Source organism: Balaenoptera borealis (assembly GCF_965194805.1).
Source record: "Balaenoptera borealis genome assembly, chromosome: 1".
NCBI classification, from domain to species: Eukaryota; Metazoa; Chordata; class Mammalia; order Artiodactyla; family Balaenopteridae; genus Balaenoptera; species Balaenoptera borealis.
The window spans coordinates 186,894,579-186,912,164 of record NC_138860.1 but is presented as its reverse complement, the minus strand read 5'-3'; the positions used below and the strand labels follow the sequence as shown (position 1 = coordinate 186,912,164).

At 56.1% G+C, this 17,586-nt stretch overlaps 1 protein-coding gene across 6 annotated transcripts in view; it reads left to right on the top strand.

Annotated features, from left to right (window-relative positions):
- The window catches only part of PIK3CD (phosphatidylinositol-4,5-bisphosphate 3-kinase catalytic subunit delta), a 50,994-nt gene that overhangs the window by 30,242 nt on the left and 3,166 nt on the right, over positions 1 to 17,586 (top strand). For 3 of the 6 annotated variants that reach the window (XM_082352907.1, XM_082352906.1, XM_082352905.1), the window contains 20 exons: positions 5,420 to 5,592; positions 8,258 to 8,486; positions 8,593 to 8,822; positions 9,242 to 9,421; positions 9,717 to 9,866; positions 10,341 to 10,430; positions 11,437 to 11,658; positions 12,345 to 12,441; positions 12,545 to 12,675; positions 13,167 to 13,466; positions 13,558 to 13,679; positions 13,877 to 14,020; positions 14,196 to 14,295; positions 14,440 to 14,618; positions 14,713 to 14,825; positions 15,051 to 15,129; positions 15,675 to 15,842; positions 16,428 to 16,551; positions 16,749 to 16,894; positions 17,089 to 17,221. In XM_082352907.1, the coding sequence (XP_082209033.1) occupies positions 5,452 to 5,592; positions 8,258 to 8,486; positions 8,593 to 8,822; positions 9,242 to 9,421; positions 9,717 to 9,866; positions 10,341 to 10,430; positions 11,437 to 11,658; positions 12,345 to 12,441; positions 12,545 to 12,675; positions 13,167 to 13,466; positions 13,558 to 13,679; positions 13,877 to 14,020; positions 14,196 to 14,295; positions 14,440 to 14,618; positions 14,713 to 14,825; positions 15,051 to 15,129; positions 15,675 to 15,842; positions 16,428 to 16,551; positions 16,749 to 16,894; positions 17,089 to 17,221 (3,078 nt within the window). In that variant the 5' untranslated portion in view covers positions 5,420 to 5,451. The remainder of the gene's footprint in view (positions 1 to 5,419; positions 5,593 to 8,257; positions 8,487 to 8,592; positions 8,823 to 9,241; positions 9,422 to 9,716; positions 9,867 to 10,340; positions 10,431 to 11,436; positions 11,659 to 12,344; positions 12,442 to 12,544; positions 12,676 to 13,166; positions 13,467 to 13,557; positions 13,680 to 13,876; positions 14,021 to 14,195; positions 14,296 to 14,439; positions 14,619 to 14,712; positions 14,826 to 15,050; positions 15,130 to 15,674; positions 15,843 to 16,427; positions 16,552 to 16,748; positions 16,895 to 17,088; positions 17,222 to 17,586) is intronic. The other 3 variants (XM_082352909.1, XM_082352908.1, XM_082352910.1) reach the window with 3 other exon arrangements.

Sequence of the window (17,586 nt, the reverse complement as noted above, 5' to 3'; positions counted from 1 at the left end):
CCTACATTCTCGCCGGCATGCTTGCAGCCCTCCAGCATCATTTCAGATGCAAATAGGGTCCGGTGGCTCCCTTTGCTAAAACGCTCTAGGGCTGTGCACTCATTGCATCGCTCCTAGAGTGAAAGCCAGGTGCTTCCCCTGCAAAGGCTCTGCAGGACTGGTCCCTGCTGACCTCCTCAGCCCATCTCATCCCCCACCCTCCCCTACGCTCCAGCGGCGAGGGCCCGCCTTCCGTCGGCTCAGGACGTGATGGCTCACGCTGGCCCTCTGCCCCAGTGTCCTCCCCTCAGAGGGGCCTTTCTCGGCCTCGCTGTATGCAGTAGCCCCTCCTGCTGTCCTCCATCACATCATCACTAGACACTCTGTCCTTCACCGCATTGATATAACGCGGGAACATCCTTCTTGTCTACTGTGTCTCCCCTACTGGTGTGTAAGCGCCTTCTGGGGAGGGACCCTTTGTCTCATTCACCACTGTGTTCCCAGCGCCTCGCACGATTCCTGGCACTTAATAAATACTAGTCGAATAAACTAAAATATCTCAGACTGAGTGATATATACAAAATGTCAAATCCAATAATACATGAGTGCTGATTATTTCCGTGAGATGAAATTACCAAGAATAATTGTGAGTCCCTGCGTTTAGATTCAGGAAGTTAGTGTTCCTGTACAGACTGGGAGATCCTGGCTTACTGTGAGAAATATCTGGAGGGTTGGCAGCCAGCAAACTTGGTGATGTGGCCACCAAAGAACTTTCGGTGGGAAGGGGAGGTGGGGGAGGGGAGCCTGATACACTTTTAGGCCAAACAAATGGGAGTTTGGTGACTAGAACATTCTTCTACAATTGGCCTGCCAGGCCCCATCTGGAGCATCTTGTTTTCCTGGAGTGCCAAACTTTGGCAAAAGAGTCTAAATCTACTCTGTAGGGAGAACAGAGGTGCTGGGGCCACCATCCAGCAGAAGAACCATCAGATAACAACTCCATGTGCCTCTAGGTGGCAGCACAAAGGACGGGGCTGGCTCTTAGAGGTGGGCCAGTGTCCAAGGGAAGAAATTTCTAAACACTAGAAGCTTCCAAAAATGGAATGTGCTGCTCTATTAATGGAAATAAATACTTTCAGCTGCAAGTGACAGAAAATCCAACTCAAACTGCTCTAAGTTAACAGCAAAAAGGCAGGGGTGGGGCGGATTTTTTGGCTGATAGAACTGAAAATTCTAGGGGTAAAGTGTAGCTTCAGGCATGGCTGGATCCAGGGAATCAAAGGCTGTCCTCAGGACCCTGCTTCACTTTCCACACTGAGCTCTGCTTTCCTCCATGTTGGTCCTTTCTCAGGTTCCACCCCTCAGAGCAGCGGGTGGTCACCAGCAGCTCTTGGTAGATTTTCTATCTTTTCTGTTCTCCCAGGAAAAAGTCCCCAAAGAAGTCCAGATGTCAAAACCCATGGGATTGACTTGATAGTCACATGCCCATCCTAGAATCACTGTAGCCAGAGAGGTACGACAATTGGCTGGGGCTACGTCCCGTTCCTGCTTCCAACCCAGTCCCCGTGGCCAGGGGAAATGCAGGGCTCTGATAGGTTGGGCCTGGGTCTCAGGCCACTCCGGGAGCCAGGAGAGAAGTCAACCCATCTGAGCCACTTGGACTGAGGGTGGAATGAGTTTGTGGAAGGTCCCCAGTTCCCAGATCAAGAAACCGAAAGTTACCAGCGCCCGGGTGCCGCTTTCCCCCAGGGTAAACTGCCTTCCACCCGAGGTAACCCCCATCTCTCCTTCTGCCAACACAGACTAGTTCCACCGGTGCGTGTTCTCGATATAAATGGGATCTTGAGTACATACTCTTTTTTTTTTTTTTTTTTAAGAATTGTTTCTTTTTTTAAATTTTATTTATTTATTTATTTTTGGCTGTGTTGGGTTTTCGTTTCTGTGCGTGGGCTTTCTCTAGTTGCGGCGAGCGGGGGCCACTCTTCATCGCAGTGCGTGGCCTCTCACTGTCGCGGCCTCTCTTGTTGCGGAGCACAAGCTCCGGACGCGCAGGCTCAGTAGTTGTGGCCCACGGGCCTAGTTGCTCCGAGGCATGTGGGATCTTCCCAGACCAGGACTCGAACCCGTGTTCCCTGCACTGGCAGGCAGATTCTCAACCACTGTGCCACCAGGGAAGCCCGAGCACATACTCTTTTGTGCCTGACGTCTTTCGCTCAGCTTTATATGTGTGAGATTCATTTATATTGTTGAATTGATAGATCATCCACTCTCACTGCTAATATAACATTCCATCGGGAGAGGAAACCACAGTTTATTTTTCCATTCTCCTGCTGATGAGCACTTAGGAAGTTTCCGTCTGGGGACTATTATGAATAGCGATGCTATACTCTTGTATGCTTCTGGCGCACATGTGCTGGCATTTCTGGTGAGTGTATCCCTAGAAGTGGAATTAATTGCTGGGTCGTAGGGCATATGTGTTCACCTTTAGTAGATACTGCTAAACGGTTTTCCAAAGTGGTTGTACCAATCCACATTCTTGGAGCAGTTCTAAAGCCTCGGGATTAGCTGACATCTGTGTCCCATACCTACTGAGAGCGACAGGTCTGGGCTTCATGGAGAGTTGGGGCTTGTTAGCAGCTGCATCCTGGGTGCTGGGCCCACAAAGAGGGAAAGAGTTCCCATCTTTCTCCTGTCCCCTCTCTGGCATTTGATTCTGTCCTGCCCACACTATCCTGAGTCTTCCTCTTTTAGGAATGAGTTTTTAATATCAAAGTGTTTCCCTGCATCCCAGATGGATGAGTGTAGTGGAAGGCTTCATTTCCACAGCGCCGAGGTAGCCCCATCCATCCCTTTGGCTAGAGTCCTGGGGAGTTCCTGCTGCATGAGCTCATCTTAGCCTCAGGACCAAGTGGCCAAAGATGCCTTCCTGAGCTTGGCCAAAGCATTGTAAATGGATTTTCCAGAATTCCTGACTGTCCTCCACATTTTGAGTCAAAAAAAAAGCCTTTGGCCTGGCCGTTCTCAGAAAGAGGAACCCAAAGTACGATGTGCTTTTACAATCAGAGGAAATGGATCCCAACAGTGGTAACATGGTAGCACAGGGTGACATGCTGTCCTGCTGCTCAGAGCAGCTTCTGCATCTAACCAAGGGTGAGGCCTGGGGCCAGCTGGCAGAGCCACCAGAAGAACATCTCTCTCAAACTAAACACTTCCTTTCAACTATTTTTAAAAGTCATCTAAATCTCGGAGGATGTGACCCTAGGGTAAGGAAGTATTTGTCTAAAGAATAAAAATGATAAAACATGAAGGAAAAAGATTTGACTACATCAACATTCAAAACTTCTGCTCCTTAAAAAGACACATAAACAAAGCGAAAAGATGACTCGAATCAGATATTGCCAACTCACTCAAGCAACAAAAGAACTGAATCTAGAGAAAGTAAGAAACCCTGCAAAGCAGTAAGGAAAAGACAACCGCACAGAAAAAATGGGCAAAGTTTATAAGCTGGATATTTGCAGAAGGTAAACATTTTATGGATAATCAGAGAAATGCAAATTAAAACGAGAGCATTTCGCGCCCACCAGATAGGCAGAAATGAGTAAATTTGACAGTACCAACTGCTGGCAAAGATACGGAGATTAAAAAGTTAAGGATGGGGCTTCCCTGGTGGCGCAGTGGCTAAGAATGTGCCTGCCAATGCAGGGGACACAGGTTCGAGCCCTGGTCTGGGAAGATCCCACATGCCGCGGAGCAACTAAGCCCGTGAGCCACAACTACTGAGCCTGCGCGTCTGGAGCCTGTGCTCCGCAACGGGAGAGGCCGTGACAGTGAGAGGCCTGCGCACCACGATGAAGAGTGGCCCCCGCTCGCCGCAACTGGAGAAAGCCCTCGCACAGAAATGACGACCCAACACAGCCAAAAATAAATAAATAAATAAATTTATTAAAAAAAAAAGTTAAGGATGTGGTTATACCTGTCGTAGGTTATACTTATGATCTGACAATTCCACTCTTAGGCATGTACCCTCTACCTGCACTGCCAGTATGGCAGCCACCAGCCACATGTATTTCTTGAGCACTTGAAATGTGGACAGTATGATTGAGGAATGGGATTTTTAAACATTTTATTTAATTTTAATTCATTTAAACGTAAGAATTCACACTCGATTTGGTTATTGGGAAACTTTTAAGTATATTTGGAACAACTTGAGTCTGTGAACCTACTTTTTTAGCCTGTTAATTGTATGAAATCTACATAAGATGCAATACTTCTGATGAAAACCTAGCGTCCGAATTGTCCTGTAAGTGTAAAGTACACACCAGATTTCCAAGACTTAACACCAAAAAAATGTAAAATATCTTGTTAGTAATTTTTCTGTACTGATAACATTGAAATGACCACAGTTCGGATATATTGAGTTAAATAAAATAGATTACTAACTTAATTTTATCTGTGTCTTTTTACTTTTTAAAAATGTGGCTACTGGTAACTTTGACATTACACATGTGGCTCACATTATATTTCTCTTAGACAGTGTTCACCAAGACTCTCACTTGTACACAAGGAGATGTGTGCAAGAATATACGTTGTAGCATCATTTGTAATAACCAAAATGAGTAGACACAAACCTTGAGGTTCCTTAACAAGAAAAGGGGGTAAATAATTTGTGGTTTATTTACACAGTGAAATATCTCCCAAGAGTTAAAATGAATGAAGTAGAGCTACACGTATCAGCATGGATAAATCTAGATTGCAGCGTTGAGTGACAAAAACAAGTCGCAGAAGACTCACTAATCATACAATGCTTTAAAGCATAGAAAAATATTAGGAATTGTTTGTGGATACATTTTAGTATAATAAAAGGATAAAAACATGCATGGAAACTATAAACAACCAGAATCCAGGTGGTGGTAACCCGGAGTGGGAGAGAGACTCAAAGACCTCTTACTGTGTCTGTAACATTTTGTTACTTACCGGGCAGTGGGTTTGGCATGGCTGAGATATTTCAACAGCTTGTTTGATGGCTAAAGCCATTTTAAAGCCATTTGGTTTCTGGTCAAAAAGTTTCAAAGAACTTCAGCCTTCGATCCCTCTCAAGTCTGGGGTTGTCTGCCCAGTGATCCTGCCATTTTCCATCTTTGCCGGCTGGTGGCCATGGTGAGGTCTCCCACGTGTGTGTGTTCCTGAGAAAAAATGATTTGGCATGGGTTTGTTGGTGATTTAAACTGGGGGCACTGCCGTGAAGGATGCAGACAGAGTGCCTGCAGCTCAGCCTAGACAGTGACCTGGGGCAGCAGGAGCCACAAGCCACCTCCCGGCTGGGACTCCATCCCAAGCTTCCTGCTGACAAAAGTCCTGACATCCTGTTTTCCAAAGGGTCCTATTAAAAGACTCACCCAGCACACCTTAGGGCCTCACTTTGCCTTTGCTTCCTTTGCAGGACGATTGGTATCCGAGAATTAAAAGAGCAGGATGCCCCCCGGGGTTGACTGCCCCATGGAATTCTGGACCAAGGAGGAGAATCAGAGCGTGGCCGTTGATTTCTTGCTGCCCACGGGGGTCTATCTGAACTTCCCTGTGTCCCGAAATGCCAACCTCAGCACCATCAAGAAGGTACGATCTTGACCTTAAAACTTAATCCTCAGAACTTGGAACTCAGAGAAACAGACAGATGGACTCTTGCAACTCTCAGATTTGAGATCCTTAGCTATGAATTTTAAAAGATATGGGGGGGCTTCCCTGGTGGCACAGTGGTTAAGAATCCACCTGCCAATGCAGGGGACATGGGTTCAAGCCCTGGTCCAGGAAGATCCCACGTGCCGCGGAGCAACTAAGCCCGTGCGCCACAACTACTGAGCCTGTGCTCTAGAGCCCGCGAGCCACAGCTACTGAAGCCTGCACGCCTAGAGCCCATGCTCCGCAACACGAGAAGCCACCGCAATGAGAAGCCCGTGCACCGCAATGAAGAGTAGCCCCTACTCGTGGCAACTAGAGAAAGCCCGCGTGTAGCAACGAAGACCCAACACAGCCAAGAATCTTAAAAAATAAAATAAATAATAAAACAAGTAAATTAAAAAAAAAAAAGATATGGGAATTTCCTGGCGGTTCAGTGGTTAGGACTCCACGCTTTCACTGCCCGGGGCCCAGGTTCAAGCCCTGGTCAGGGAACTAAGATCCCACAAGCAGCGTGGTGCGGCCAAAGAAAAAAATTAAAAGATAAAAATAATGTCCAAGAATTGTTTAAAAACTCACAGTTGAAATCCACCTAGCTTTCCAAATTCAGCTCCTGCCTTTATCATGGCACGTTTACCCTCCCTAGATTCCTGTGAAGGCGTCAGGGTGCTGGTTCCCATGGTGGCCTTTCATCCTCTCCGTGACCGTGCCATCATGTTTGAAACCACACCCCATCCACGGCCGCTTAAGAGTTCTACCGGTCTTTTGTCTTCAGAGCTGTCGTCATAGTCAACATCATCTTTGGAAATGGTTTTTGACTTTGTTGAATAATTTTCAGCATGGATTACTGAGTCAAAGGATGAAATATCTGGATGGTATTTGGTAGATCTTATCTTGTGACCTTTCAAAGGGCTTATCCCACTTGCAAAGTGGGGGATTTAATGGGTCATGGCAGAGGACAAGGCCTTAGCCTGGAATTTGAAAAGCTATACTAGGGAGCAGAAAAAAAAGGAGAGAAGCAATGGACCATCCTTGAGTTTTGTTTTGTTTTGTTTTGTTTTGTTTTGTTTTTTAATCTTCCCTTCCTGGGTGTTTCTTTAAAAATGAAATTTCTTTTTTTTTCCATTTCAAAAGTACTATGGACACATTGAAATTTAGGAGAATAAGAAAAAGTAGAAGGAAAAAATCACCCATGATCCAGCCATATGAGACAACCACAGTTAACACTTTGGCTGTTTTCCTATTTTCTTTTCTATGTAGTGTTTTTTTGTGATAGTTCTGATTATGAATTTTTTAATCTTTTTTCTGAGTTAACATTATAACATCCTTTTCATGTTATTAACCTTGTGTAAATATCATTTTAATCTTTTTTTTTTTTTTGCTTACAGGACTCTACATGCACATTATTAAAATTCCAAATACCACAGAAATATAAAACACATCGGTCTCAGCAGTCTCACCTCATATCCCAGTTCAATTTCAATTTCTTTTATTTTTTTTAAGATTTTTTTTTTTGATGTGGACCATTTTTAAAGTCTTTGTTGAATTTGTTACAGTATTGCTTCTGTTTTTATGTTTTTGGTTTTTTGGCCGAGAGGCATGTGGGATCTTAGTTCCCCGACCAGGGATTGAACCCACCCCCTGCATCGGAAGGCAAAGTGTTAACCACTGGACCGTCAGGGAAGTCCCCAGTTTCAATTTCTTAATATTTTAATTTATACCAGGGACCAGACAGTTAATATGCTAGGCTTTGCTGGTCGTATGGTGTTTGTCACAACTACTCAACTCTGCCATTGTAGGGCTGAAGCAGCCATAGACGGTGTGTAAGTGAATGGGTGTGTCTGTCTTCCAGTAACTTGGCAGACTGTAGCTTGCGGTAGTTAATACGTTTATCATCGTTTTTATGGGAATGGGCTTGAATTACAACTGCTGTTCTACAGCTTGGGGTCTTTTCCCACTTAATGCTGTATCTGGGAGCCCTGTGTGCGTTGGTACAGGTATCCTTAGATTCTGGGTCACATGCCTGTGCTATCCCTTTGCATTGATGGACCGTAATTATCCATCCCCCATGGAAGAAAAATAGAGCTGTTCTCTCCTTTTCCATCTTCTCTGTGACTCAGCGGTGAGCACCTTTGCACTAAAACTTGGCGCCCCAGTGGCGCTCCTATGATCCCTGGGGACTCCTCACCCCGAGGCCACACACTGGACACAGCCCGCAGAGGCGTTTACGGCCCCCTCGGTGTGTGAAACTTTTCTGAATTACTTGCCACCATTTAAAGATCAGGGTGATGAACCAGGAACGATTAGCTGGGTGCCTGGAGGTCAAGTCTGGCTGGCCATCTCTCAGGGTAGCCTACAGGGGAGACCGTAGGACCCACCGCTCCGCTCCAGATTTAGCACCTACCTGGCCCCCTTCATAGAAGGGCAGGGACGGAGACTCCCGGTGACCCTGTGGTCAAGGCTCAAGGGATGGAGAGCGTAGTGGTCCTGGGATCTTGCCTTTGCCCCCTTGTCAGGGTCGTGAGACCAGCCTCCACCCGCCTCCCGGCTCCCTGTGGCCCCGCCCACCTTAGGGGAGGCGCTGAGCGGCCACTTTCCCTCCCAGGTGTTGTGGCACCGAGCCCAGTATGAGCCGCTCTTCCACATGCTCAGCGACCCCGAGGCCTACGTGTTCACCTGCGTCAACCAGACCGCGGAGCAGCAGGAGCTGGAGGACGAGCAGAGGCGGCTGTGCGACATCCAGCCCTTCCTGCCCGTCCTGCGCCTGGTGGCCCGCGAGGGTGACCGCGTGAAGAAGCTCATCAACTCGCAGATCAGCCTGCTCATCGGCAAAGGTGCCCTGCCGGGGCCAGGCCGTCCTACCTCCGCTGGGCCTGCCCCCCGCCCCGCCCCTGCCCCCGCCCCCGAACCCCACGCTCACCAGGCTGCCCTGCCCCTCAGGCCTCCACGAGTTCGACTCCTTGCAAGACCCGGAGGTGAATGACTTCCGAGCCAAGATGCGCCAGTTCTGCGAGGAGGTGGCCGCGCGCCGGCAGCAGCTGGGCTGGGAGGCCTGGCTGCAGTACAGCTTCCCCCTGCAGCTGGAGCCGTCGGCGCGGAGCTGGGGGCCGGGCACCCTGCGCGTCCCCAACCGGGCCCTGCTCGTCAACGTCAAGTTCGAGGGCAGCGAGGTGAGCGGTGGCTCACGCCGGCCCGTGTGCTGCATGCAGGCTGCCGTGTCCACGGGGGACACTTCCCCTGTGAGACTCCCGGTCACCCACCGGCCTCCCCAGTTCATCCTCCTCCCAGCAACATCGGGTGGTATTTGTAGGGTGTCCATTGCATACGAGGGGCTTGGCCGAACGTCCCACCAGGCAAGTTCCACAAGGCAGAGTGACCAAGAGGCTTTGGTCCTTGGTCCGCTCATGCATCCAACAGGTATTTCCTGGTGTCGGCCACGTGCCATCATCAGAGCCTGCCGTCGTGGAGCCCATGTTCGGGGGGCCAGGGGCCGCCTAATACTTGCAGATGGGCCAGCCCACCCGCTGTGCCCCAGAACCCCGTGGGCTCTTCGCAGGCGTGGAGGGCTGACCCTCCCTCCTCCCCCTAGGAGAGCTTCACCTTCCAGGTGTCCACCAAGGATGTGCCCCTGGCACTGATGGCCTGCGCGCTCCGGAAGAAGGCCACGGTGTTCCGGCAGCCGCTGGTGGAGCAGCCCGAGGACTACGCGCTGCAGGTGAACGGGAAGCACGAGTACCTGTACGGCAGCTACCCCCTCTGCCAGTTCCAGGTGAGGGCTGGGGTCCGGGAGGGGTTCCTGGGTTCCCTGCAGTCCTGGCCTGGGGCCTGGCGGGGTGGGGGGAGCTGGTCCTCGGCCCCTCTCGACCCCGACAAGCCAGACCTTGGGGGTCACGGTGAGAGTGCCCCCTTGCTGGGCTGGCTCTCCCCGTGAGCACAGGGAGGTGGGCGGGGGCAGGAAGGGCCAGCAGGAGAGGCCCCAGAAAGCCTGGCGTGGGCAGGGGTCAACATGGGGCAGCCGGTCGTCCAGGGAACCGTGGAGCCGCTCACCCCGCCCCCCATCTCAGTACATCTGCAGCTGCCTGCACAGCGGGCTGACCCCCCACCTGACCATGGTGCACTCCTCTTCCATCCTCGCCATGCGGGACGAGCAGAGCAACCCCACCCCCCAAGTCCAAAAGCCGCGCGCCAAACCGCCCCCCATTCCTCTGAAGAAGGTGAGCCGGCGCCTTGCCCTTACCCTGCCCTGCAGCCCTCCTTCCCACCTGTGGTCCAGCCCTGGAGCCTATTGGGCATCGCCCTGGACCAGCCATAGGTCCAGGGGCCCCTTGTCTCATGCCTTTTGGTTGCTCGGGGTTGAGAGTTGGGCCTCTGTGCTGGGGTGGACTCCTGTCTGTACTCCCGGGGCAGCCTCCAGGCCTGGCGCTCGGGCCGCCTGCCCCTCCTGTCTCCCGTGCTGTAGGCAGAACTCCATGCCCTGCAGCGCTCGGGGGTCTTGCGCCCCCTGGGGCGCCCGCGCGGCAGGTTTTCTGGTAAAGGATGGCGTTGCGGGCAGGAACCTGAGCCCTGCCAGAAACCTGCAACACCCTTGTCGCCGCGGTGGCCACGCGCCCTGACAGCGCCTGGGAGCGCGAGCCTCCCCTGAATTCCTCTGCTTTAATGCCCCCGCTTCTCCCCTCCGCCCCGCCCAGCCCGCCTCGGTGTCCCTGTGGTCCCTAGAGCAGCCTTTCTGCATCGAGCTGATCCAGGGCAGCAAAGTGAATGCCGATGAGCGGATGAAGGTAGGGGCTCCTGGGCCGGGAAGGGCCCGGGGAGTGTGTGTTTTTTGCACAAACACGGTGGCTGTGGCCTGGAGGGGTGGCGGAGGAAGAAGGGGGGGGGGTCACACGAAAGCCACCCGACCCGACCACATTACCCAGCATCCCTGCCGGGGGTGGTTGTGAGCTGCTTCAAAACAGGAAGGGGGGAGGGGAGCGGGCCGGCCGGCCAGAGAGGACAATTCGGAGAAACCGGGCCCAGTGAGTTCTGGGTATTGACTTTGGTGGAGGTAGTGGCGCCAGGCCCAGCCCAGGGATAGAGGAACCGCAGAGCCCGGGAGGTGACAGGCGCAGAAGGGAAGCCGCTCCAGCTGGGCCGGGGCCAAGCCCACCTCTGGGTCGTTCACATGCCCACCTCCTCTGGCCTCAGGACAGCCCTGTGAGGTGCAGGTTTTCTCGTCCCATTTGCAGGACAGGAAACCCGGGTCCAAGGAGGCTGGGGCTCTTTGGGGAGCACTTTTTGGTTGGGGTAATTTCACAAGCAGGGCAGGCGTGGGCTCCCGTGGATGAATCCTGGAGGGGTGGATGGGGCAGCTTTCTGGCCGGGCGATGAAGAGGCAGGGCGAGATGTGCAGGCGGCAGTAAGTCCTTCCCTGCCGACAGGGGCTCACACCATTCTGAGCAGTGGGGGCACCCTTGGGTGCTTGAGCTAGAAGGACCCCTGGAGTTCCCGAGCCCCGATGGGGAAGCTGAGGCCCAGAGCAGGAAACCGACACGCCCTGGGGTCCCGCAGTCAGTGGGGAGCACAGCCCACGCCGCCCTCCCCTTCCCCCCAGGGCCACTCCTCCCCCTCAGGCAGCCAGCCCTCCCTTTTCCAGACCACCTTCAAGCACCTGGTGGGGGAGGGTTCAGACCCGTGTGAAATGAGGACCTTTCGGGAGGAGATTCGAGCCTTAGGTGGGGGGGACACCCAGGCGGGAGAGGGAGGCTGGGCCTCTGCCACCTGCCACCCGCATCGCGCCTTCCCCAGCTGGTGGTGCAGGCCGGCCTCTTCCACGGCAACGAGACGCTGTGCAAGACGGTGTCCAGCTCGGAGGTGAGCGTGTGCTCGGAGCCTGTGTGGAAGCAGCGGCTGGAGTTCGACATCAACGTCTGCGACCTGCCGCGCATGGCCCGCCTCTGCTTTGCGCTCTACGCCGTGATCGAGAAGGCCAAGAAGGCTCGCTCCACCAAGAAGAAGTCCAAGAAGGCGGTGGGTGGGGCCGGTCGGGAGGCACTCTGTGATGGGCCCAGTCCCGTCCCGCAGCCCCGGGGCCACTGCTCATCCCGTTCCCAGCATCCCAGCTGGCACACAGCCTGGGGATGGGGTCCAGGAGGGCCTGTGAACCCCAGCCTCTCCACACCCGCGTGCACGCACACACACAACACACACACACACACACGCTGGCCACCACCCCTGCCTGCCACGTGATGGTGCTGGGTTCCTGGGCTTATGAGCACAGTGACTCGGAATATCTGGGCCTGGGCCTTTGGTCCTTGCAGGAACCCGGAGGGAGCTCCCTGCTCTGGAAGGACAAATGCAGTGTCCTTGCAGGGAGCAGGGTGGCCTGAGTCAGCAGCCAGTTGGAGACAGAGTGGTGGTCGAGCACTGAGTCACTGGGCCCAGGATGTGACTGACCACCGAGCCACCCTGACTCACTCGTAGCTGAGCTGGACCAGCTCCCTGGGGCCTATGTGGTTTGTTTGAGGCTTTCTCAAGAAGCCGAGAGGGGGATGCATCCAGGAGCAGAAGGGAGCCGAGGGGTGACTGACTCTGCCAGCTGCTTCAAAGGGAGTCTGGGCGAGGGTGGGAAGCGTGGTCTGGCTGGGCCCATCCTGCAGAAGAGCAAACGGAGGCTTTCTGGCGGCTGGCTGTGACCTGCCCGGTTTCTCTCCCAGGACTGCCCCATCGCCTGGGCCAACCTCATGCTGTTTGATTACAAGGACCAGCTCAAGACCGGCGAGCGCTGCCTCTACATGTGGCCCTCCGTCCCAGGTTGGCCCAGGCCAAGAGGGCGAGGCAGAGGCCGGGGGGCTGGGGAGGTGGGTCCCACACGTGACGACATTCCCCTTGCAACTCCGTCTGTCCTTGTATCCAGACGAGAAAGGGGAGCTACTGAACCCCTGTGGGACCGTGCGGAGTAACCCCAACACTGAGAGCGCGGCCGCCCTGGTCATCTTTCTCCCTGAGGTGGCCCCCCACCCTGTATACTACCCTGCCCTGGACAAGGTCAGTGAGGGGGCCCTCGCCATTTGGGGTCCAGGACCCACCCTGCCCAGAAACCTCGAAGCTAAAGGTTAACTGTCCTGGCCCTGCCTCTGGGGCTCCCCAGGACATGGTCCCTGCACCCCGTGAGTTGCCCAGGGCTGGGGGCTGGGTGCCCACACACGCTTGGGGGCTTTCTGGACTCTCTGGAATCCTCGTGTGTCCTAGAGCAGTGATTCTCAACCAGGGGCCGCTTTGCCCCCCAGGGGACGTTGGGCAATGTCCAAAGACATTTTTGGTTGTCACGACTAGTGGGAGAGATGCGCCTGGCATCTCATGGGTGGAGGTCAGGGGTGCTGCTAAACGCCCTACAGCACGCGGGAGAGTCCCCAGCACTGAGGGTCACTGGCGCACAAGGTCGGCAGTGCCGAGGTGTTGACACCCGCCCCGGGGCCCCCCCCGCCAGGCTGGCCCAGGCCCCGGGGTTGCCGCTGACAGCAGGGTCGCTCTTGCAGATCCTAGAGCTGGGGCGGCATGGGGAGCACGGGCGCTTCACGGAGGAGGAGGTGAGCTGGGGGCCGTGGGCGGTGGGGCGTGGACCTGGCTGCAGCCCTCACCGCCCCCCCACCTCCACCTGTGCCCCTCAGCAGCTGCAGCTGCGGGAGATCCTGGAGCGCCGGGGGTCCGGGGAGCTATACGAGCACGAGAAGGACCTGGTGTGGAAGATGCGGCACGAGATCCAGGAGCACTTCCCCGAGGCGCTGGCCCGGTTGCTGCTGGTCACCAAGTGGAACAAGCACGAGGACGTGGCCCAGGTGGGTGGCGGGGCCGGGGCCGGGGGAGGGGGCAGAGTCTGGAGCCAGACCGCAGCCTGCGCCCCCTGCCCTGACCACCAGCACCCCCCAGATGCTCTACCTGCTGTGCTCCTGGCCCGAGCTGCCTGTCCTGAGCGCCCTGGAGCTGCTGGACTTCAGCTTCCCTGACCGCCACGTGGGCTCCTTTGCCATCAAGTCCCTGCGGAAACTGACGTGAGTCCCGCGGGCTTCCTCATCTTCAGAGGGCGGCTTTGCCCCAGTGGCCCGGGTCTAGGCGCTGGCTGGGGACCTCTCCTGGGGGCCTGCTCAGGTGAGGCTGGCCTCCCGCACCTACCCTGCCCCCTCGCCAGCTGCAGACCCTCTCCCGAGCCGTGAAGCTCCGGGCCCCAGCCAGCCTCCCTTCTCTGCAGGGACGACGAGCTTTTCCAGTACCTGCTGCAGCTGGTGCAGGTGCTCAAGTACGAGTCCTACCTCGACTGCGAGCTGACCAAATTCCTGCTGGACCGGGCCCTGGCCAATCGCAAGATCGGCCACTTCCTCTTCTGGCACCTGCGGTAGCTGGACTCACCTGGAAGGCCACGGGGAGGAGGGGCCTCTTGCCTGCGGGCCTCGCGTTTCCCGCCGGCCAGCCCGGGTGTCCTCGGTGGCTGGGTCCTGCCGGGCTGGGAGGGGCTGTGTGGCCCCGCCTGGCGAGGCGAGGTGAGGCTCAGCCCCTTCTTCCTCCCCCAGCTCCGAGATGCACGTGCCCTCGGTGGCCCTGCGCTTCGGCCTCATCATGGAGGCCTACTGCAGGGGCAGCACCCATCACATGAAGGTGCTGATGAAGCAGGTGAGGCGCGGGGCCCCCGCACCCCTGCCTGGGCTCTGCTTTGGGGCAGAGTTGCCCGGGCCCCTGTAACCGCGGGGGCCAGGCCGAGGCTCGGAGCCTGCCCCTCCCGGCCTGCCCACGCTGCCCTCCCATCCTCCTGGCCAGGGGGAAGCGCTGAGCAAACTGAAGGCCCTGAACGACGTCGTCAAAGTGAGCTCCCAGAAGACCACCAAGCCGCAGACCAAGGAGCTGATGCACCTGTGCATGCGCCAGGAGACCTACCTGGAGGCCCTCTCCCACCTGCAGTCCCCGCTCGACCCCAGCACCCTGCTGGCTGAAGTCTGGTGAGCCCCAGGCCCCAGGCGGGGCCTCCCCACCTCCTCCCCTCCCCCCAGGCCCTGAGGAGGGCCCGCTGCTGACCGCTCTCTGGTCCGGCAGCGTGGAGCAGTGCACCTTCATGGACTCCAAGATGAAGCCCCTGTGGGTCATGTACAGCAATGAGGAGGCGGGCAGCGATGGCACCGTGGGCATCATCTTTAAGAACGGGGACGGTGAGCAGGCCGGGCCCCGGAGAGGGACCCGCTGAGGCCTTGGCTTCCCCTCGCCCTGCCATACTACCCTCGGCGGGCACACCTTGCGGTGGGGGTCGGGGGCGGATCTCCTGGAGGGTGAGCTGATGAAAAGACAGAATCTTGGGACTCTGGGGCCTGGGCATGGCTGGGATTGGAGAACCCACCAGAAACTCGTGCCTTTCCTCCCCGGGGGCGGTTGCGCAGACCTCCGCCAGGACATGCTGACCCTGCAGATGATCCAGCTGATGGACGTTCTGTGGAAGCAGGAGGGCTTGGACCTGAGGTGAGAGGCCCTCCCATCATCCACTTGTGCCTGCACCAGGCCTAGGACTGTACCCCGTTGGAGGGGGTCCCCTGTCAAAGCTGACATTACCACCTCAGCTGGAAAAAAGACAGTCTCTTCTAAGAAGAGCAGGGACCAGTTTGAAACTCGGGGTCAGGGAGGCGATAGGGCCGCAGGATGAGGATGGAGAAGGCCAGCCCTGGCCCTTTGCACTGTCTCCCTCCATTGGTCCCTTTGCCTCAAGCATCCCTGGCTTCCTGCCCCATCTTCTTCCGAGCCACCTGGATTTTTCTCTCTGAGCAAACATGAGTTCAGCCAAGGTGCCGACTCTTCCTCTCTGCATCTTGGGTGCTGGTGTGACCTCTCCAAGGAACCTTCCCTGGAGCCCTGGGAGTCAAGGGCTCGCCCCCAGTACCTGCCTCCTCTTTTCAGCAACTTGAGTAGCATCTCCTGCAGCCTTTTTGGGTTAAGCTCCTCGGGGTCAAGAAGCCCCTGGGATAGCCCTTGACCACTGTGTCCACCTGCCCCTCCTCCCACCTGGCTAGGATGACCCCTTATGGCTGCCTCTCCACCGGGGACCACACAGGCCTCATCGAGGTGGTGCTTCACTCAGACACCATCGCCAACATCCAGCTGAACAAGAGCAACATGGTGGCCACGGCTGCCTTCAACAAGGATGCTCTGCTCAACTGGCTCAAGTCCAAGAACCCTGGGTAGGTTTCGGGCCCAAGGGACAGACACCCTCTCCTTCCCAAGAGGCAGACCTTGGGAATCAAAGGCAAGGAGGAGGGTCTTTGACAGTCTCTGTGGCTTCTTGGCTCAGCCGAGGACCATCCCATAGATGCTGTGGGGTGGGGTGGTGGGGGAGTGGGTCAGGTCTCTGTTCCCACATGTATCAGTTAGTTATTGCCGCATAACAACCACCCCGAACTTAGGGGCCTAAATCACAAATCTGCAACTTGAGCTGGCTCAGCTGAGTGGTTCTTCTGCTTTAATCACTCATGCAACTGCTCTCATCTGGTAGTTTGACTGGGCCTGGAGGGTTGCACGTCTGGGGCTTCTCTCCATGTGGCCTCTCATTCTAGCCTCAGCTTCCTTCCATGGCAGTAGGGAAGGTTCAGGAACTGCAAGGTGTCTTAAGGCCCAGGCTCTGGAAGGAGCCCAGCATCACTTCCTCCATGTTCTGTTGGTCCAAGCAAGTCACAAGGCCAGAGTCAAGGGCAGGGGACATAGACCCCGCCCCTTGGTAGAAGGAGCTGCTAAATGGTGTGGCTGTGGTTTCCATCCCTACCCCCCAGGGAGGCCCTGGATCGAGCCATTGAGGAGTTCACCCTCTCCTGCGCTGGCTACTGTGTGGCCACATACGTGCTGGGCATCGGCGATCGGCACAGCGACAACATCATGATCCGAGAGAACGGGCAGGTAGGGGTGGTGTGGGGCTGCCATGAGCATGGTGCCTGCCGCCCGGTGCTGGCCCGCTGGCCGTTCTGCTCTGCACACGGCTGCTGGCGGAGCCCCCTATCCAAGCCCTTCCAGCTCCCTCTCCCTCCCCAGGCTCCTCTGGGTGAGGCACCCTCCTTTTTGACTCCTTTTGGGTCTTTGCTCTTCCCTCCCCTCAGCTGTTCCACATTGATTTCGGCCACTTTCTGGGGAATTTCAAGACCAAGTTTGGAATCAACCGTGAGCGAGTCCCGTTCATCCTCACCTATGACTTTGTCCACGTGATTCAGCAGGGGAAGACGAATAATAGTGAGAAATTTGAAAGGTGAGGGTGCCTCAGACCCCCGAGATGCCCCTTGGTGCTGGGGGCCCCAGGCAGGGTGCACTGGGGGCGGTCAGTCAGAGGACGCTGGGGCTTTGTGGGCACGGCTCCTTCCAGGGTGAGGGCGGGCTGGCCGGCTGGCTGGGGTGCGGGCGGACGGGAGGACCCAGGGCCCCCTCCGTGACCTCCCACTGCAGGTTCCGGGGCTACTGTGAAAGGGCCTACACCATCCTGCGGCGCCACGGGCTGCTCTTTCTCCACCTCTTTGCCCTGATGCGGGCGGCAGGCCTGCCTGAGCTCAGCTGCTCCAAAGACATCCAGTACCTCAAGGTAAACGCCAGGGCAGGGCCCCGCCAGGCAGGAGACCAGGGAGCCCCAGACTCCTGGAGGCAGCCCCCCCCCAACCCCCGAGCGTGGTGGACCCACAGGGCCCTCCTGACTCGCGTGTGCTCACACCGGCCTGGGACCCGGGTCTGGCGGGAAGCCACCGGCTCTGGCCCACCCTCCCGTCCTCCGCAGGCTGCGGGTGTTTCCACTTGTACAAGAGGGTTCCCTCCATGGTTAAAAACTGTCTTTCCTTCCTGCGTCTTTTCAGTTTATAAGATGCTGGGGCGGGGAGTGAGGGGGGTGGGCCATGGCCCCCGAGTTCCTGGGAAGAAGCTGCTCCCTCCCTTCTTCCTCCTGCCAGCTTCCAG